The sequence below is a fragment of the Drosophila subobscura genome, chromosome E (assembly GCF_008121235.1).
Source record: "Drosophila subobscura isolate 14011-0131.10 chromosome E, UCBerk_Dsub_1.0, whole genome shotgun sequence".
NCBI classification, from domain to species: domain Eukaryota; kingdom Metazoa; phylum Arthropoda; class Insecta; order Diptera; family Drosophilidae; genus Drosophila; species Drosophila subobscura.
This window is the reverse complement of record NC_048531.1, coordinates 7,483,646-7,502,380: the sequence shown is the minus strand read 5'-3', so window position 1 is coordinate 7,502,380 and position 18,735 is coordinate 7,483,646. Positions and strand designations below refer to the sequence as shown.

The window sequence follows — 18,735 nt, the reverse complement described above, 5'->3', positions numbered from 1 at the left end:
ACGAAATAATAATAAAACAGATGTTTGTGGGCAGGGGCAGGGCAGGCATAATAAATACATAAATAAATAGCTGGGAGAAAACCCAGACGAAATAATCCTTTATGTTCAAGAAATAGTTGTTTTAAATAATTAAACATTCAAAACACAAGTTGAATATTTACATTTTGGCGCCAATTTAATATTATTTTAATAAGAGACAAGATTAATATGAGACAATAAAGTCTTTATTACTTCGATTTCGAAGCAGCCTGCTAAAAATAGGGTATTAATAGAGTTCATACATATGTTGTTGATATGTAGCAATTATGTAGTTGCAGTGTAGTTAATATGTAAAAAATATCATTTTTTGTACATTTCATGCCAAGCCTTTTTTATATACACAATATATTAAAAGTGGCCTTGATATTAACTTATCGTGTAGAAAATTGGTTCATAAATGGGATTAAATTACAAGCTAAGTGCTGAGAGTTTTAACTACCTTTAATTTTTAAATAGAATAACAAAATTTGTGAATATGATAATATCTGTTGGTATAGTAAAGTATATTTCAGTATATTTCTGAGGGTCAGTCGGTATAACAAATCCGCGGTCACACTGCATGCAGCGTGGTTGTGCAAAATTTATTTAGTTGGATTTTTCTAATTTTCTATTTAATTTACAAAAAAGGCCAACAAGATGCCGCCGAAGAAAGCGCCGGCGGGTCCCAGCAAAAAAACGGAGCAGAAGAAGAAGGAAAAAGTCATTGAGGTAGGCTAGAGTGAGCAAAAGATGGCTGCTGCCAGACTTGCTTTGGCCGGGTGATATATGTTCAAAGATGTAGAACCACGATGTGGCATAATAGCTCTGCGGAGAAATTGATTTCTGACTATTTATCTGTAGGACAAGACCTTTGGCTTGAAGAACAAGAAGGGAAACAAGCAGCAAAAGTTCATACAGCAAGTGCAGAAGCAGGTGCAGGCCGGCGGCCATCATCCACGTCCGGAAGGCGACAAAAAGAAAGATGAGAAGGAAAAGAAATTGGCTGATCAGCGTGAGATGGCATTGATCTTCAAGCCGGTGCAGACGCAAAAGGTGGAAAAGGGAACCGATCCCAAGTCTGTGGTGTGTGCGTTCTTTAAGCAGGGACTCTGCACCAAGGGAGACAAGTGCAAGTTCTCCCACGACCTGACCCTGGAGAACAAGGTGGAGAAGCGCTCCATGTATGTTGATATGCGCGACAACGAAGACGACCTCATGACCAACTGGGACGATGCCAAGCTCAAGGAGGTTGTGGACAAGAAGCATGCTGAGGAAAAGCGACGACCCACTACTGAAATCGTAAGTCAACTCGAGGCCTGCTCATTAGGAAATATTAATTAAAACATTTCCGGACAGATTTGCAAGTACTTCCTGGAAGCTGTGGAGAAGTCCAAGTACGGTTGGTTCTGGGAATGTCCAAACGGAGAGAAGTGCATCTATCGTCACGCCTTGCCACCTGGTTACGTGCTGAAGCGAGACAAGAAGAAGGAGGATAAGCCCACGGAAATCTCGCTGGTCGATTTGATTGAGAAGGAACGCGCTGCTCTGGGCTCCAACCAGACGAGAGTCACCCTGGAAACCTTCTTGGCCTGGAAGAAACGCAAGCTGACGGAGAAGAAGGCCAAGATGGTCGCCGAGGAGGAGCGCAAGAAGAGCGATTTCAGCAAGGGCAAACAGTTTGGTATCTCGGGTCGTGAAATGTTCAGCTTTAATCCGGACCTCGTGGACGACGGACCCATCGAGGAGGGCGATGCTGCCTTTGATGTCTACAACCGTGAGGACGACGATGATGACAATGCCTTTGAGTTCAAGGAACTCGATCTGGCTGCCCTTTCCCTGGCTGCCAAGGAAGTGGATGGCTCTGGCACCATCGCATCTAGCACCAGGCTGCTAGATCAAGCCACGGAAGCAGCCAAAACCGCAGCAGCAGAGGACGGAGCGGCTTCTGAGGACAACGATGAGAACCCATCATCGTCTGCACCCGCCAACGATGCTGCTCCCATCAACAAAGATCTCTTTGTTGATTTGGCCGGCGAACTGGATGACTTGGATCTAGATGACGACGATGACTAGGCTTGCTCAAATCAATTCTTTCTGTTTTGATTTGTCAAATCCAAATGCGTTCATAGAGATTTCTGCCTTTAGCTACTTTCTGATCAATAAAACTGTAGCTCTCCAATGTTGCATTTCTGAAAATCCATTTCCTGTTTAATCAGAGCGAAGTCCAATAGAAGAACCACTTCCAAAGCAGTGGAACATTTCAGTTAAATTACAAATGCCACAAAGACAACACCTTTAACTTTACTAATCGTACGTTAACAAAATATATTTAATTAAAATGTAAACTACCAAAAGCCAGGAGGCAAAAGACCCACCGCCTGTGGAATCTGGCGCTCGCGCAGGAACTTGCCCAAAAGCATTTCCAGTCGCGTCTTTGGTCCGCCCTCATCGTAGACGGCCAGCTGGGGCATATAGGAAACGTGAATGTAGAGCAATAGCTTGAGGAACTGCTTGCCGTAGGTGCGCCACAGCTCAAAGCCCAGTGTCTGCAGTATCTCCATGATCAGGGTGGCGCTGATGTCTGGCAACGGTTTCACATGCACCACATGGGCCAGCCAACGCCAGCCCTCCTCCAGACCGAAACAGTGGGCAGGCCCGTCGGCTTTTCGACCAGGCGTTATAATCACAGCAGCATAGAGACGGGCGATGCCAGTTTGTCGCTTGAGAAACATGTCCGGCTTCTCCAGCTCGTTTTTATCCGACAGCCGATAGCCCATCGATTTTAAATATTGCTCTGCTGTCTGTCCCGGCTGCTGCGGTATCACGTAGGGCACCAGATAGGGCGACTCCTTGTAGAGATAAGCCAGGAAAACTTTTCCAAAGTCCGGCAGCAACTTCCAGAAGGTCACAATAACCGATGCAAACGGAAAAGCGGCTTGGGGATTGCCAGAGATGGCTGTCTCCGATTGGCTAACGAACTTCTTGGCCATCAAGAGCATGCAATAGTCACGAGCCAACGGATGATCATTAATGGTAATGGTGGCATCATTCATTACTCTAACGGGCTGGCCGGCAAAGAAGTTGTAGAGTTTCTCAAAATTGCTGCTTAGATGCTGCGGACTGACCGCCGTGATGGCGTTCAGCGGCAAGTTGATTGCTCTTTGGCAACCAGAGCGATACTGCTTCAGTGACTCCTCGGACTGCAAGGGCTTCACTGCATCCACTTTGGCTTGGTAGAGTGAAATGATTTCATTGTAGAATGCTAGGCGCGATGGGTGGACATAGGATCTAGATATGTTGGCTTCCGCCTGCGAAACCTGAACGGAACTTGGCTCAGGGGGTGGTGTGGCCTTGGCGGCTTCAGCCTTGGCAGCCTCTTCTGCCAATTGCTGTTTTTGCTGAGCATCTGACTCCTCCTTTTCCTTCTGTCTCTGCGTCTGTTCTTCAAACTGCCGCTTTTCTTCCTCCAACTGACGCTGTTTCTCTTCCTCCTGACGCTGTGCAGCTTCTCTTTTTATCTGCTGCTGGATGAGCTCGGAGAACTCCGCCAGTTCTTTGATCATGTCGGCCTCCAATTCGTCCAAGCTTTTGCAATAATGCTCGGCCTTAATGATTGAGCTTAAATATTGACTTTGCTCGCAGTTTCCCATTTTCACAGCGCAGACCAGTTGATCAAACTTTTCTCCCAGCTCCTTGAGTTGCTGGTTTTGGACGGCACAGACCTGCACCGTCTCCTTGTCCAATGACAGCAACAGCTTTATGATTCCCTCATACTTGTTGCCGAATCTTCTTTGGCATCGTGACACGCCCTCCAGGGCCAGTTTATGCAACTTTTGGTCAGTTCTCTTGCGCAGCTCTAGCTGTTGACGCTGCTGTGCCTCCAGCTGCTCCTGGGCCATCTGTTCCGCCTGCTGATTGATCATATTCTCATTCTTCTCTCGTAAAGCTATTTGCGCCAGGCACTCGGCTTGCTGCTCTTCTTTCTGCTGACGGGCTTCCCGCTGTATCTGCTGGCTTTGTTGCCGCTCCTTTAATGCCTGAATTTGCTTACGGACGCTCCTCTTGCACTGCTCCGCCATTTCCCGCTTTAATATGCTAGCGTTTATTTCCTCTGCATCTGGGAAGCACGACAAGCTGGGCTCCTTGTCCCGGATGCTAGGCGAAACAATCGTTTCCTCTGCTACAGTCTCCTCGGCATTTACGATGCCTTCGTCCTGACTTTTCTGTTCCCCTTTCACCCAAAATGGTTCCCGGTCGGGGCCCAATGTCCGTCCTTTGCATGTGAGCGAAGCAATGGCTGCATGCTTAAGCACAGTTTCTAGGTTCAAGCTATCCATGGACCGTATAGCATCCTCCACGCTCTGTGATTAAATAACCCATATAAATTACATATTAAAGCAATTTGTGGTATATTCCTTACCATTTTGTAGATTTGCAGTTTTTTCCTGGGGCGCCCTTGCATATGCCTAGTGGTGGCAAAAAGTTGACATAGTGCTGCGTTTGTTCGATTTTCCAAAGATTTCAACCCTGTTCTTCTATCGCATGAGCTCTCACCACTAGCAGCATCAAAAAACAAACAACCCTCTAATGGGTGGCGAAAAGAGTATATTAGTTTTCTGGTCGAAATGGATTCCCGAATAGCTAACCTCTGATTGAGATCGAATTATTATTATAGTCAAAATTAATCCTTGTGTCAAAATAATATTTATTTTTTATTTAAAACGTACTTGCTGTGACAGAATGCGTATATAGCCATACTGGCGCTAATGCTGATGGCTACAACGACTAGGCGTTTGATACTAATAATGAATATTGGTACATTCAATACAATGTATTTCCTTACCGGGTCGTTGACGCATTTTTTGTTTGTATTAAAAGCCACCGTGGAGAGAATGCACATTTACCAAGCAACAAAATCATTTAGAAGAATTTGACACCGTGGCTGCCATCCATCTCAATTAGTTCACATCGGCCCTTCTCTTCCAGCAGTCGTAGTGCACTCAGGAGCACTGACTCGTCTACGCCATGAAAATCCATCTGAGTGGAGCTCTCGCCAGAAGCTATTTCGTACAGTGTGCAAATGCTGTTGGTCTGACCTGTCTCTTGTATCCAATCGTACACCATATTCCCATACTCCTCCAGTGTGTACCAATACACTTGCCACTCCTGGCGGCGTTTGTCCAAGGCAGCTGCATGCCCAGTCCGTTGCAGTTCCTCCAGTATCACCAGAATGAGCTCAGGGGAAAGGCGGCGCTGAATTGACTCATTGTGGAATAGTGGCAAGCTCTGTTCGTTGATGCTGAGTGAAAACTTATTCGTATGCTTGAGGTATTTGAGAAAGAGATCCGTCCAGACCTTCAGCTGCTGCTGTCTGGTTTCTTCGTGGGGCTGTAAACTGTCGGGGAAGTTAAATAATGCATACTTGTACTAATTGCCAATGCTTACGTGAAGAACGGTGGGAATGTGTACTCCCAGGGCCATTGGAATTCAGTCATTTTCGTTTATTTGCAAAAGCATCAGTGCGACCGCGGATTTATCGATAAAAGAAAACACCTGACTGCACCGATATTAACACTCTCAAGCCCGATATATCTAAACAGTTTAAAACTGAGTTAGCGAAAATGTGTTAATCGTGCTCTGGCTATGTCCGAAAAGCATTTTCCTCGATTTTGATATTCTGTTTAATACCTATTACTAGCAAGCTAACATGAAAAACTTACCTTATTTCTATAATATCCTCTTTCCCAAGGAATGCAGAATGCTGCACATTCCCTGATCATTATCATAATATCATAAATTTGTTTTACCCAAAACACAGAGTCCCCAAGTGCAAATTAATTATAACTCCGATTTTCCATGTACATTCAAATGAAATAAATTTTAATTGGTCTTAAATAGAAAAAAAATGTGTACATAAACATTTCCTCGGGCTTTTCCGTACAGTTTGAGAGGATGCATGATTTGGTTTATTTCAAATATTTCGATTTCCAGTTGTAGTCCAGTATCATGAAGAAAGTCAACATGCAGAGACATTTTAGTGGATTTGTTTGATGGCTAATCAAAATACATACACGTACACGTACTCACATATATATATATATATATTTAATTAATTGTGTCTGCAATATATGTTTAATATATGTAAGTTAAGTACTAGCTGGCGCAATACATTCAATATCTTTTCATTCGGTTCGCTTAGAGTCTCTCTCTCGTGTCCTTTGCTTGTTTTCGACCAGACCTGCGCGTCTTTGTTTTAGTTTGGAAATCATTTACACTAACTTGAGTTTAATGTTTTTAGCTGATTTACGTTAATTTGGTTTTTCTTATAAAACTTGCATGCTGCGGGTGCTTAATAACTATCTTTATCCTGTGTTTGTGTGTGTGCCATTAGTTTTCGTAATACATTCATTTTGTTTGCTTGTTTTCTTTCTGTAGTAGAGACAGTTGTTTTGTTCTTTGTGCTGCGAGTTTTGCATGCAAGTTGCTCTTACTGGGGATCGGGACACGCTTTAGCAAGGTTGATACAACATATAATATTTCCTATATTTTATATCTTTTGGTTTTGCACTTTATTTTATTTGTTTTTGTTTTTTGTACACTTGCGTGAAGTTCTCTAGGGAGCGAAGGTTTCTCTTGATAGTACCGTTAAGTGTGTGTGTGTGTGAGTGTGTTAGTTAGCTAGTGTTCAAAGAGCTTTACAGTTAGTTCCTAGTTAACAAGTGAGGTTTGGTTGAAATCTTTCTTTGCTAGATAGGTATTTTGTTTTGTATGATGTCTCTCTCTATGCCGCCTGCCATTCAATATCAAAGTCATTTACATAGCAATCGATTTATTTATCTTCCAGTAGATATTAGTAATATATATAAATAATAAAGCAATTAAGAGTTCTCTTCAAAATATACAAAATAAATGCCCTCATATGTGTGCTTAAAGCATCTATATTGATGAAAATGTACACTTGAAATGCTTCGCTCTGGTTCGTTCACTTAAAACATAAAAGAAATACAAAAGCAACAACAGAATGGCAGTTGGAATTCCGCTCGACTTTCCAATCGAATTTCCCATTATTTGTTACATAATTGGAAGGAATATTTGGTTCAGAGGTGCAAAGCGGCAGTTGGATAGTACAAAAATACAATTATAAAAACGAAAGTACTTCAAATATGTTTTCTGCTTTCTTTTTTTGGTTAATGAAACGTGAAACAAATCTTAAGCCTGCGTGTCTCTATATCTATGTATATCTTACGATCGTAATCAGCGACAAATCAAATAAACAACTAATTGATTCCTTACAAAATACATAAAACATAATCCGCCAGCATTCAATACAATATATATAATGTACATATACAGTTCTCAGATCTTATACATACACATTCAAATATATATATTTGGGTTTTGTTTTTATATTATCGACAATCTACTTAAAATGGCATGTGGTGGCATGTATTACAATACAGTATACATATAGTACATACATTTATTCATAATATATCATTATAGATCGTTTTCCAAGTTGGTATAAAATGCATGCAAGTCGAAGGACAGACACAACTCATATCAAATCAAGTCCCTTCTATTTAGGTTAAGCTTGCACTTGCTCCATGTTGGGTCTTCTATGCTTCTTCTGTGTTTCTATGTGTCTTCTCTGTGGTTTGCCTATCGTCTAGATTTGAGTTATTACATATACATTCATAAAGTTTTGGGATTCTAGAATCACTGCACGTATAGATAGCATGACAGCATGTTGTTTCACACAATGCTCCATATTTTCGACTAACGACTAATACTAGGTATAGTTAGAGACCCTAAGCTACAATTTTTGCCTAAGACTGTTTCGGGGTATCCCATGCGGTGGGCTGCTTGCTCTACTTTGCCAACGGCTCAAGGTAGCAGCGCACCGTGTTGTTCTCATCCAGCATGGCCGACAGATGACGCTGTTGGTGTTGTGGGGGATGCGGATGGGGGTTTGCTGTGTGGGGATTACTGTGTGATGTATGCGACGACGATGATGTTGTGGACTGCGGTGATAGTTTCTGAAGCTGTTGACGCTTCTGTGCGGGCGTCTGATTGGCCGGTGGCAGTGGTGGTCCGGCGTTGCCATGACCAAATAGCTCATTTACCGCCAAACGGGCGCTCGGTGACTTGGCATGCTGTTGCTGTTGCTGCCTAAGCGCGCCCCGCATGGAGCCCTCACCAACGCCGCCGCTAACCCCAAAAACCGCACCATTGTGTTCTGGGTGCGATCCTCCTATTGCTGCTTGCGCTGCTCCGGGTGGTTGCGTTCCATAATCAACGGGCGCTCCATGCTTGCGCAGCTGACGCCTAGAGTTGGATTAAATTCTACTTATTAAAAATTCGCTGTCTTCGCACTTTGCGTTTAGTTACTTACTGAAACCGCCGCTTAAAGTCCGCATCCTGCAGCGCCATTAATCGACGCATTCGCTCAGCGCTTTGGGGTGGCAACCCGTGCGAATCATCCTCCATATCGCTCTCGTCATCTTCCTCCTCCTCCTCATCACAGGCGCCATCGTGCAGTTGCTCTGCGGCAGTTGTCTCTTCATCATCCTCCTCCTCGTCATCGTCCTCGTCGGCAGTGCAACGTCTCGCAGGAATTGGCTGCGCCAGCGGCTGTTGCTGTTGATTTCGTGATGAGACACTGCCTCCACTTAGACTGCCACCATAGCGACTCCCGCCAGTAGCCACTGCCGCACGCATGTTGTTAAATACGCCGGTGCCCACGCTGTTGTTATAGACCTCGTCCACATCAAAGTCGCCCACTTCGTAGTGTTGGGCATCCGAGTTGCGATTACTGAGTATCTCCTCGTACACAGGCCCGCCATCCACTCCGCCGACACTGCCTTGATTATAGTAGGCATCGCCCAGATCACAGTTGGAATGCTTATTTCTATATTGACGCTGCATGAACTCCTGCTGGTACTGCGCCATGTGCGGCGGCGGAGCTGGCAGCTGTTGCTGGCCATTAGCTCGTCGTTGCTGCTGCTGCTGTTGTTGCTGGTGCTGCAAGTGCAACAGATGGGCATGCTGTTCTGCCTGCTCCTCATCGGAGGAGACTTGCTGCTGCTGCTGTTGCTGCCGCTGTTGGCGCAGCTGCTGCTGCTGCTGTTGATAAAAGGCAGCAGTGTTGGGTGGCTGTGGTGGGTCCAGGGCCTCTGCATAGTGCGGATAGGCTTGCTGTCCCGGCTTTGTCTTCTTGTACGATGGATAGAACAGCACTTGGGAGGCGGCTGTGGCCCGGCTGTGCAGTGAACCACTCGGGGATGCCGGAATAGCTCCTCCGCCACCCCTCTTCTTCTTGCCGTGCTGGCTGTTTGGCTTCTGCGTCCAGTAGAACACCTCATGGGCCTGCTGCGGCGAGGATGTGGGTGCCCCAGCGTTATTGTAAAACTCCCGTTGGGCCTTCTGCTTCCAGCTGTAGTAGTCCGGCTGATTGTAGTAGGCCTCACCCAAAGGTGGTTGCTGCTGCGGCTGCTGCTGCTTGTGGGCGAATATCAGGTGCGTAGATCCCGCCGAGCTGGTTGGCGATGCATGCCCAGTGGAGCGTAAAGTATTCCCTCTCTCTAGCACTACATGGCCGCCAAGAGGAGGCTGCGCTGGTTGCAGGGTGCCCGTTATCAGTCCGCTCTTTAAGGTTCGTCTCTGCTGGGCTTCATTGAGCTCACAGTCGGAACCTGCGCCCATGATGACGTCTTCGGTAGCCGGTAAATGTTGCTGCTGCTGCTCATCGTGCGGCCCATCGCTGGCCCCCAACGGTAGCTTGGATTTCTTTGCATTTGAGACGCTGCATAAGGTGCCAGCGTTGGTGCCACCAAGTCCAGCTCCGGCCCCTATGCCCGACGAAATGGAGGTCTTGGAGCAACGCAGGCACTTGGGCAGCCATGCGTGCTGTCGCACATATTTGCGATACTCTCGGCGTATTTTCTCGTTCTGGATGCAGTGGAACACAAAGATGTAGAGTCCCAGGAGGGTGTTGAAGCAAATAAAGCTATATCCATAGACGTCGGTCACGTCCTCATCCATTTTAGCACCGCGCAAATACAAATAGGCTGACAACCAAACGGCGCTGAGCAGCAGGAAGAACACAAACGAGCAACGTATGTCGAAGCTGCAAGCAAAGAGAAAGCATCAACAGATTATCTCATCGGTTATCGATGGAAAGGGCCAAGGAAAACTTACCGAACAGTGGCCAGGCGTGTGTGCTCTTTGGTCTTCAATCCAGTGCGACTCTTGCGGCACATGATAATCCAGGAGAGGAATGTGTAACCAATGGCAGCCTGAGAATATTATTGTGGAATGATTTTATTGGGTTTTTCCAAGCTGTTCTTTTTTGATGTTGTGAGCTTACCATAAAGAAGATGAGCACTGGAGCAACAAAGGTGGCATAGAACACTGCATTGCCCTCCATGAGAACGCAATAATCGTTTTGGGTGTAGGTGCTGGGATCGATGATCAGCGATATGGCCACCACGCTCAATGCCATGCCATAGGAGAGCAGGTAATAGCAGTTCACTTTCGGTGTCTGATCCACCTCCAGGAGCAGCTCATCCGAGGTGAGAGTGGAGTACGAGTGGAAGGCTATAGGATGTTAGAGCTGTAGGCTTTTCGTTACATAGAGTGGGAGTAGAGGTTGGCTTACCTTCGTAGCAGAACCAGGCGGTGCCAGAGAGTATGGCACAGTGGAGGAAAACGGTTATGCAACCACAGAAGAATATGCTTGTTTCGGTCTGTTCAATGCCCAGTAGAAAGAGCAGCTCAATGGCCAGCAGGCAAATATAAATGTTGATATAGATCGAGGTGCGTGCGGACTAGAAGAATATCGAAAAGAAATAGAGTAGAAAATGGGGGGATAAGATTGGGGATTGTTTTCAGTTTTCGGATCAGCGAGCAGGCCAGGCAGAAAAATGAATGGCAAGGGCAGTCACCCACTGGGATCGCCCCCAAAGAACGTATGTTCGATGCTCAAACTTAAGTTAGTATTTGATTTACAATAATTTTGGTGGCTGGTGGTGAAATGTCCAAAAACAAATAGCTATGTAAAATTAATAAGACTAATAATGAAAGTAAGACATAAAACAAGACACGAAACAAGCGAAACAAAATGGAAGATACATAATACGACAAACTAAAATATAAATCAACAAATAAACAAACACAAAATTCACTTTTACAGGACAAAATTAGCAACATTTGTATATTTTATTAATTAAATACATACAAAAGAAAGTTTTGAAATGATTAAAGGAATTATATCAATGGTACGATGTCTAGGTTAAATTTGTTAGACAATGAAAATGCACACAACGGGGTTAGGAATACACTCGAATGGATAATTAATTAATGTGAATAAAACATGCCAAAATATAATGAATGAACTGTTTGTGCGAGTGAGCAGAAACATCAATTTAAAATCTCACACTTCTGGAATTGAGAAGAGGGAGCTATGCTTAGACTATGACAAATTACTACGATATAGAACTACATATAACTGAACTGGGAGAGTCTTCAAGTGTTAGCCGTTGCTGGAAAGCGATTCATAAATCCTTATCGCTTTCCTGTGCAGCTTACGAGTCTTATGATTGAATTAGTTTCGTTTCATTAACAATTTGAGTTACTTAAGCATTATATCACATGTGTCTCTTGATCATAAATACATAAATTAATCTAAGAGTAGAGAGAGCCTAGCCTAGCCTACAGTTTATGCTTGATTCTCTTCTTTTTCACCACCACCACCACTTATATTGTAAATCGTCCATATTGGCCTGCATTATAATGTTGTTCGTGTTGTCCATGCCGTTGCCGTCCGCCACATTCAGATTGTGGTTGCGGTGTGGATGCTGTTGCAGCTGCTGCTGCTGTGCCTGCTGCTGGTGCTGTTGCTGCTGCTGCTGCCTAGCTTGCAGGTAATTGTGGCTTATGTTCAGATTATTACTGGACACAGAATTGTTCGCCTGGACAGCATGCTGCTGCAGTGCAGCGGCAATCGAAGCAGCAGCTGCAGCAGCCGCCGCCGTTTGCTGGCCATGTTGGTGAAGATTCAGATTTAGGTTATTCATTTGCATGGCGCCGCGTTGCGGCTGGTTGGACAGCACCACAGCAGCAGCAGCAGCTGCCACAACTTGCTGCTGGTGTTGTTGTTGCTGCTGCTGCTGTTGGACATTGTAATTCAAGTTGTTGCGATGCGAATTGCGAATGGAATTGTGCTGAATAAAGTTTGTATTGGTGTGAGTTGGTGTAGCGACATTCGTCTGGCTGCTGGGTGTGGTCAAGGTCAATGACTCGTGGGTCTGATCCCGTATATTATTCTGCTGGCGCCTGCTGCCCGCCCTCTGATGGGGCAACGGACTTGTGGCGTTTCTTACCTTGACAAAGACCCCATTGAACAGCTTCAATGTGAGCAGTGCAATAACTATAAAGACCACGCAGATGGCGATGCTGATGTAGATAAAGATGCGCATATTCCCATCAAACATTGTGAACAGCGAGTGCTGATGCTCATCCACCACATCCATGAGTATGGCGAAGTTGGTCAGATGATTGCAGCTGCAGACGCTGTGTGTGCGATTCGTGGAATCCAAGCTGCAGCCATTAGCAGACCAGGCACTACACAGGGGAAAGTAATTATTGAATCTCGAATCAATACACAATTTAAGTCATTTGGACACTCACTGATCAATATAGTTCCAGAATACGCAGGTGGGATTGGTCACATTCTCCGTTTTTAAATGCTTTAGTGTCAATGTAATGGGTTGGGAGAGCTGGATATGCCGTCCCTTGCCCAAACTGGCTGAGATCACCTTACTGTTCAGTATGCGCAAGCGCTGCTGGAGATCTCCCTCGCCAGCATCGCTGTCGTTGGCCAAGATTGCTGTGTTGCGCACTAAGAGACGGATTTGAATATTCACTTTTATTCTATTCAGAGTCTATTCTGAGACTTACCATAGCTGCGAGAGCTCTTCAGGTCAAAGTGATCATAGCTGGGCTTCAATATGGACTCCAGGCGATCAAAGGCGGCAAATACAATGCGCACAAGGCCGCCTTCGCTATTCTCAATGAGTGCAGCTCGGGGCAATTCAATGCGGTCAGAGCTGAGAGGCCACTGATCCGAGTCCGGGAAGACCACGCTGGATTGAATGGTTTTCGTTTCCAAAACACGAACCGAAAGCACTACAGAGAGAGAGAGAGAATCGGATATTGTGTAATGAATGACAATTATCCCCCAAAGCGCAAAGCTACTCACATATATTCTTGACTTTCTGCACCACACTGCGCTCCCTGATAATCGTATCGGCCAGAAGGAAGGCATTGTACTCCAAGCCTGTCAGCAGGGATGTGGCCACACGCATCTGATCCTCAGGATTGAGATCCAGCCAGGAAGAGAGCTGCGACTCATCCAGCAAGTTGGAGCCAGTTTTGACCACACAATGTAGCAGCTCCATGATCATTGCCTCCCGCTGCCGCTGGTCGGGGAAAGTCTCCTTGTCGTGCAGCATTTTCTCGGACACGGTTTGAATGATTTTGGTGGTGACCAACATATCCCCGCCATACAGGGTTTTACTGCTCGTTACCTCGGACATGTCATTGGCAATGGAAATCAGCGAGGAGTCACGTTGGTTTAGTCGCATCTCCAGATTGTTTAGCCAGAGGCTGCGACACTGCGTCAGATCTGGGGTGAGTGGATGCCAGGTGGGCTCAAAGTTGCGCAGACGCTGATTAACCTTGTGCGCCATGGTCACTGGCGGCTCACAGTTGCTGTTATTGTGCATGCAGTCGCCACTGGTGGGCATGGGGGTGGTGGTGCTGGAGCCAGCCATTTCGTCATCTTCCTCATCGAAACTCGAGTCGGGCATACGCTTCATAAGCACACAGCGCCACTTGGCAATGCCTGCGGCGCCACCCGGGCACGGCTGGACATTCACATCGCCCACACGGGTCATGTTCCAAAAGAGATTCCTGGCATGGGTGGGACCGCAGAACAGCTTGGACTCGTCATCAGATCCAGCCATGCCAGCAGCGTTTAGATTGATGTTATTTATGGTTCGCACAGCGCTTCCGTTGCTTAAAACCGATGGCCCACTGGCCGCCGTTCCCGGATTCCGATTGGGCGAACTCTTTGTAGTTAGGAGGGTTCCGTCATCAGTTCCACCTCCTCCCATTCCAGTGAGGATGCGGGTATTCGAGGGTGCTGTAGCATTGCTGGCAGTCGGAAGCTTGCCGCTGGGCTTGGTGGGCGTGCTCTCGTCTGTGTGATGGTTGTGATGGTGATGCAGCTGTGGCGGAGGCGGTAGACCGTCGCGACGACCACCTGGAAGCTTGGTGGTCGTGCTGGAGGTTGCCACCCCCTTGAGACGTCCGCCCGGTAGCGTAGCAGTGCTGCCCTGGGGCGTTGCATGCGTGACAGGCGGCTGTACATTGAAAATGCCACCATTGCCATTGATTCCCACTACGCCAGGCAGTGTCGGCAGACGGGGCGGAGCAGCCGAAGCGCCGCCGATATTCGATGGGTGTATTAGACCGCTGCCATTGCCAAAGATTGGCGGCCCATTGTTCAGCACCCATGGCGGTGGACTAGGCCTGTTGGTCGTCGTCGACGTCTGTGCCGCCGAAACGCACTGATAATGTGCCTCGAGATACTTGTGAGTGCCCTGACAGGGGTCCCCGAACATACTGGTCGCTGCCAACACACTGCAGCTGTTCTTGTGGGCGCATCTGAAATTGGGAATGTGTTGGAGAAAAAGCTCCAGTGACGCAGTTCAGTGTTAGGACTTACCTTGAATTGAGAACTGTGAGGGACTTGGGGAACATGCAGTTGACACTCCACTCCACGTTGCCATGGTCGTTGCATATGGTAATCGAGAAGCGTCCATAGTTGGCCCGTATCAGGTTGATAAGCTCTCCCTGCTCGCACTCAATGGTCAGTTTCTTGCCCTCGCAGGCATAGGCTGTTTGGTACTTGGGAGCTGCAAATCGAATTATTCATAAGTTGAAGATCATATGGAGAGTTGGTGGGATACATAAAGGATATATGTTTGTTTTTTATATAGTTATATGGCATATATAGAGAGAGTATTGATTAGCGTTGCGTTGATTTGTTGTAGTTTGGTTTGGTTTTGTGATGATGGATCTGCAAATACACTTACGCTCTATGAACATATGGATGGATACAAATTGATATACAGATATAGTATGGTAGGTAGATAATGTGATATTTAGCATGATACGCTTTTACGCTGCCTGCGATATACTTAGTATGTATATTAAGTGGTGGGTCGATAGCGATGGATGCTTTGTTGCAAGTAGAATAGTAGTCATAAATACCAAGTCCTGCCAGCCCCTGCCAGCTCACGTATCGTCAACCGTCCATAGGTATCACCATTTTTGGCATCGATTTGTAAACGCTAAAAGAATATAAAACAGAAATTTCTAAATTTATTTCATATTTTAAAACAAAAGTTTTGTTTCTCACAGATACTTTAATTCTCTTTTTTTATATTTTCTATGCAAAACTAGTTTGGTGACCTCTTTTCAGGTTACTTACAATAAGTCCATTCCGTAGCTCTCGCATGGGAAAACAGGCTTGGAAAAGTGACTAATGCCTTATCTGGAGAAGAAAAAACACACACAAGAAAATTATTTACATGGAATCCATTGCGCACACACACACAAACAGACACTCGGATAGAAACACAAGAAACAGATAAAAGAAGTTAGGAGAAAGGGAGCCTAAAAATACACACCCTTCTCCATGATGTGGATGTATTTGTTGCTGGTCATCGATTTACGCCTCGTACAGCAGAACAAAAGACTCGTTTTCTTTGTATACGTACAAAATGCAGTTGCATGTAGAGAAATGTTGGCGCTGGCTGCGCTGTGACTGCAGACAGTGCGCTTGCTTCATGTTAACATACTCAGCACGCACGTATCCAAGTCTTTGCTGCTGCAGCGCAGTCGCTGCTTTGGCCAGTGGAGCACCACTTTCTGTGGTTTTCTTTGTTCTGCCATGGCACCCCATCATATGCATTTTCAAATACAATTTTCAGTGTTGAAATCAAAGTCTTTTGTGTGGTTTTTGTTGTAAGCTCCATTACGGCACTTAAATTAACACTTTTTAGCTTATGGTACTCAAAATATGTATGCTGACGTTGGCTTTGAAATTGGTTTAAATTGGTCGCAGTTGACTTTTAACTATATTCACTATTCGCGATTATCAATTTCTTTTGCAGTGAGCTTTAACAATAGTTATTTTTCAACTAATTGACAATTTATAAGGTGCATATCTTAAGGTTATTCGGGTTTAAAATTTTATATCCGGGTGCTGCGTTCAACTTTTTGTTAGAAAATGTGTATACTACAATTTGTGGTGTCACCGTGGCATTATCGATAACAGAACTTTGTAAATATACCGAAATATACCTTGCTTTCAAAATATACTGTAAATATACCGTAGTCTTCAATCATATTCTTCGATTTTTATGTTCTATTTGATATTACTCGTTAGTTAGAAGTCTCCGCGGTAAAACAATAATTTAATTCGATTTATCAATCAATTCTCCACAAAATTGGCTAGTTTTCACGACTTCCTTTTGTTGAAATGCTTACAAATTAATTTAGTTATTTCACCATAGTATATCCTATAGCATTTTTGTTGATTTTGATGTTCTGCTAAATATTACCAGCTAGTTAGAATTCTCAGCGCTAAAACTATAATTTGGTATGATTAATGAATTAATTATGCACAAGATTGGCTAATTTTAGTTTCATCTTTTTACTGGATTGTTTAAAAAATAAGGATCTAACTAAAACGGGCAGCCAACGATACAACTTTTACATGATAGCTACTTGGGAACTACACGTTTGCAACATATAAACTACAGATTTATGTAAAGAGCAACAGAGACACCTGAAGAGCAAACGTATACATTTGCAGGCATGCAGCGAAGTTTGTATTTTAAATCGAATTAAAAACTTTATAAGTAACGTACACAAATATTAGTGTCCACAGTGAAATTTGGTGTATGCCCAGCTAGAATTAATAAATGACTAAAGAGCCAGCTGTAGAAGTGTACGCTTCAAGTTCAAGTGCAGATGGAAGTGCAGTAGTTCTTATCAGCAGACAGCTTTGCATTCACTTCCGGATTTGGATAGTTTGCTCATTAGCTATGCATTTATTTCGCTTGCGAATTCAGTTTAATTTCGATTTCCATGTGCACGGTTCTGGGAGTACGTCTCAAAATGGACAAGTGTTTGCTTTTACTGCTGATTGTTTTTACTGTACCCGGGTCCTTTCAGGCCATTCCCAAGATTAAGCCCACCAAGGATGTCATTAAAGATTTAAAGAACAAGACAGAAGTAGTACCCGCAAGTAGCCTGCCCATTGTCAATGCCACACCAGTGCCTGAGAAGTTGGCAGAAGTCCACATTGATCAGCACAAAACCATTCGCATTAGCAAGGGAGATCTGGACGATTTATTGGATGTTTATATGGGTAAAATAGCAGAGAGTGCGGCGACCATCAAGGACAAGGAGAATGAAATAAACAAGCTGCAAACCAAGGAACACACTGACGACGATTTGCTCAAAAGATTTGAGAATCTCACAGAGATTTGTAATGTTCAGAATTCTACATATGCAGCAAAGCTGAAGGAGAAGGATGAAAAAATCAAGGAACTCGAGCAGAAGGTCAAGATCTACGAAACCAGATTGAAGAGGAAACAGCACGTGTTGACTGAGCTGAGAAAACAGAACATCTCCAGTACGGCATTGATCGATCATCTCAAGGCAAAAGACGCATACTTTGAAGGCAAATTCAGGGAGAAGAAGGATGATCTGTTGGCAGACTGGGAGGCAGCCACCACCAGTTGCATACCCTTTGGCATGTCGCCTGGCATTCATTTGATACATCTGCCCGGATTCCTGCCCTTTCTGGTGCCCTGCGAGGGTCTCCCATCCGCCGGTCCTGGCTGGATGGCTATTCAGCGCCGACTGGATGGCTCTGTGAACTTCTATCGCAACTGGGATCAGTACAGCAAGGGCTTTGGCAAGCTCAACGGAGAGTTCTTTATTGGCCTCGAAAAACTGCACCGCATGACAAACTCGCAGCCCCACGAGCTCTACATAAGCTTCAGGAGATTTAATGGGGAGACAAGCTATGCCCACTACGATGACTTTGTTATCGGCAGTGAGGAGGAAGGCTACGAATTGAAATTGCTGGGCCATTATCAAGGCAACTCCAGTGATGCGTTGCGCACCCATGACAAGATGAAATTCTCAACCTTCGATAGGGATAACGATGAATTTACGCATATGAATTGCGCCGAATATCATCACGGTGCCTGGTGGTACGATTTTTGTTCTCGAAGGTAACTCCCATTCGATAATTTGAAAATAAATATGGAATTATCCTCTTTCTCATTCCTTAGCAACTTGAATGGCAAGTACTTCAAGTCCGAGGTGGACAATGTCCAGGGCATTTTCTGGGAGCCCTGGTACAGCTTCAGATCTCTGAAATCCGTGCAGATGCTAATACGCCCAAAGAGCCGAATGGAGTTGAAAGATTTACCCAGCACAAAGCGTACACCGAGAGCTTTACTAAAATGAAAGTGTCCATCAGCTCAACAGATAAATTCTCATTATTTATAATAAATTATTTACCCGTACTATGTTTTTTTTCCAACAGCTTAAACGGCACTTCGAAACGGA

The 18,735-nt window shown here is 45.0% G+C and overlaps 5 protein-coding genes across 6 annotated transcripts; 2 read left to right on the top strand and 3 right to left on the bottom strand.

Moving 5' to 3' along the window:
- The first annotated feature begins 586 nt into the window (after window positions 1–586).
- Window positions 587–2,214, top strand: LOC117890479 (zinc finger CCCH domain-containing protein 15 homolog). The gene is made up of 3 exons (XM_034795345.1): window positions 587–747; window positions 880–1,317; window positions 1,375–2,214. Exons 1-3 carry the CDS (start codon window positions 676–678, stop codon window positions 2,089–2,091), a joined length of 1,227 nt encoding a protein of 408 aa, XP_034651236.1. The 5' UTR covers window positions 587–675; the 3' UTR covers window positions 2,092–2,214.
- Window positions 2,215–2,282: 68 nt separating this feature from the next.
- LOC117890478 (nucleoporin Gle1) lies at window positions 2,283–4,578 on the bottom strand. Its single transcript, XM_034795344.1, has 2 exons — window positions 4,439–4,578; window positions 2,283–4,379 (listed from the first exon to the last, which is right to left on the bottom strand). Exons 1-2 carry the CDS (start codon window positions 4,478–4,480, stop codon window positions 2,364–2,366), a joined length of 2,058 nt encoding a protein of 685 aa, XP_034651235.1. The 5' UTR covers window positions 4,481–4,578; the 3' UTR covers window positions 2,283–2,363.
- A 324-nt stretch (window positions 4,579–4,902) lies between these two features.
- LOC117892406 (vacuolar protein-sorting-associated protein 25) lies at window positions 4,903–5,573 on the bottom strand. The gene is made up of 2 exons (XM_034798633.1): window positions 5,464–5,573; window positions 4,903–5,413 (listed from the first exon to the last, which is right to left on the bottom strand). Exons 1-2 carry the CDS (start codon window positions 5,511–5,513, stop codon window positions 4,939–4,941), a joined length of 525 nt encoding a protein of 174 aa, XP_034654524.1. The 5' UTR covers window positions 5,514–5,573; the 3' UTR covers window positions 4,903–4,938.
- A 2,046-nt stretch (window positions 5,574–7,619) lies between these two features.
- On the bottom strand, window positions 7,620–16,344 carry LOC117892405 (latrophilin Cirl). 2 transcript variants are annotated; one of them, XM_034798631.1, is made up of 13 exons: window positions 15,774–16,344; window positions 15,575–15,637; window positions 15,355–15,434; window positions 14,807–14,996; window positions 13,277–14,745; window positions 12,976–13,203; window positions 12,706–12,916; window positions 12,399–12,639; window positions 10,676–10,844; window positions 10,385–10,614; window positions 10,216–10,313; window positions 8,411–10,144; window positions 7,887–8,343 (listed from the first exon to the last, which is right to left on the bottom strand). In XM_034798631.1, the coding sequence occupies exons 4-13, from the start codon at window positions 14,839–14,841 to the stop codon at window positions 7,887–7,889; spliced, it is 4,872 nt and encodes a 1,623-aa protein (XP_034654522.1). In that variant the 5' UTR covers window positions 14,842–14,996; window positions 15,355–15,434; window positions 15,575–15,637; window positions 15,774–16,344. The 2 variants fall into 2 exon arrangements, with proteins under 2 accessions (XP_034654523.1, XP_034654522.1); XM_034798632.1 differs by having other exon boundaries at window positions 7,620–8,343; window positions 14,807–15,434.
- A 605-nt stretch (window positions 16,345–16,949) lies between these two features.
- On the top strand, window positions 16,950–18,669 carry LOC117890502 (fibrinogen-like protein 1). The gene is made up of 2 exons (XM_034795396.1): window positions 16,950–18,395; window positions 18,456–18,669. Exons 1-2 carry the CDS (start codon window positions 17,239–17,241, stop codon window positions 18,631–18,633), a joined length of 1,335 nt encoding a protein of 444 aa, XP_034651287.1. The 5' UTR covers window positions 16,950–17,238; the 3' UTR covers window positions 18,634–18,669.
- The last annotated feature ends 66 nt before the right edge of the window (window positions 18,670–18,735 follow it).

What these genes read in the sequence shown, in the direction of transcription:
- LOC117892406 (XM_034798633.1), bottom strand. Translation starts at nt 5,513, where the DNA reads ATGACTGAATTCCAATGGCCCTGGGAGTACACATTCCCACCGTTCTTC. An exon ending in ACATTCCCACCGTTCTTCAC is followed by an intron (nt 5,414 to 5,463) that starts GTAAGCATTGGC and finishes CTTCCCCGACAG; the next exon opens with TTTACAGCCCCACGAAGAAA.
- LOC117892405 (XM_034798632.1), bottom strand. Translation starts at nt 14,841, where the DNA reads ATGTTCCCCAAGTCCCTCACAGTTCTCAATTCAAG. An exon ending in TTCTGGAACTATATTGATCA is followed by an intron (nt 12,640 to 12,705) that starts GTGAGTGTCCAA and finishes TCCCCTGTGTAG; the next exon opens with TGCCTGGTCTGCTAATGGCT. An exon ending in CAGTGCTCATCTTCTTTATG is followed by an intron (nt 10,314 to 10,384) that starts GTAAGCTCACAA and finishes TAATATTCTCAG; the next exon opens with GCTGCCATTGGTTACACATT.
- LOC117890478 (XM_034795344.1), bottom strand. Translation starts at nt 4,480, where the DNA reads ATGCAAGGGCGCCCCAGGAAAAAACTGCAAATCTACAAAATG. An exon ending in AACTGCAAATCTACAAAATG is followed by an intron (nt 4,380 to 4,438) that starts GTAAGGAATATA and finishes ATTTAATCACAG; the next exon opens with AGCGTGGAGGATGCTATACG.
- LOC117890502 (XM_034795396.1), top strand. Translation starts at nt 17,239, where the DNA reads ATGTGCACGGTTCTGGGAGTACGTCTCAAAATGGACAAGTGTTTGCTT. An exon ending in TACGATTTTTGTTCTCGAAG is followed by an intron (nt 18,396 to 18,455) that starts GTAACTCCCATT and finishes CTCATTCCTTAG; the next exon opens with CAACTTGAATGGCAAGTACT.
- LOC117890479 (XM_034795345.1), top strand. Translation starts at nt 676, where the DNA reads ATGCCGCCGAAGAAAGCGCCGGCGGGTCCCAGCAAAAAAACGGAGCAG. An exon ending in AGAAGGAAAAAGTCATTGAG is followed by an intron (nt 748 to 879) that starts GTAGGCTAGAGT and finishes ATTTATCTGTAG; the next exon opens with GACAAGACCTTTGGCTTGAA. An exon ending in GACGACCCACTACTGAAATC is followed by an intron (nt 1,318 to 1,374) that starts GTAAGTCAACTC and finishes ATTTCCGGACAG; the next exon opens with ATTTGCAAGTACTTCCTGGA.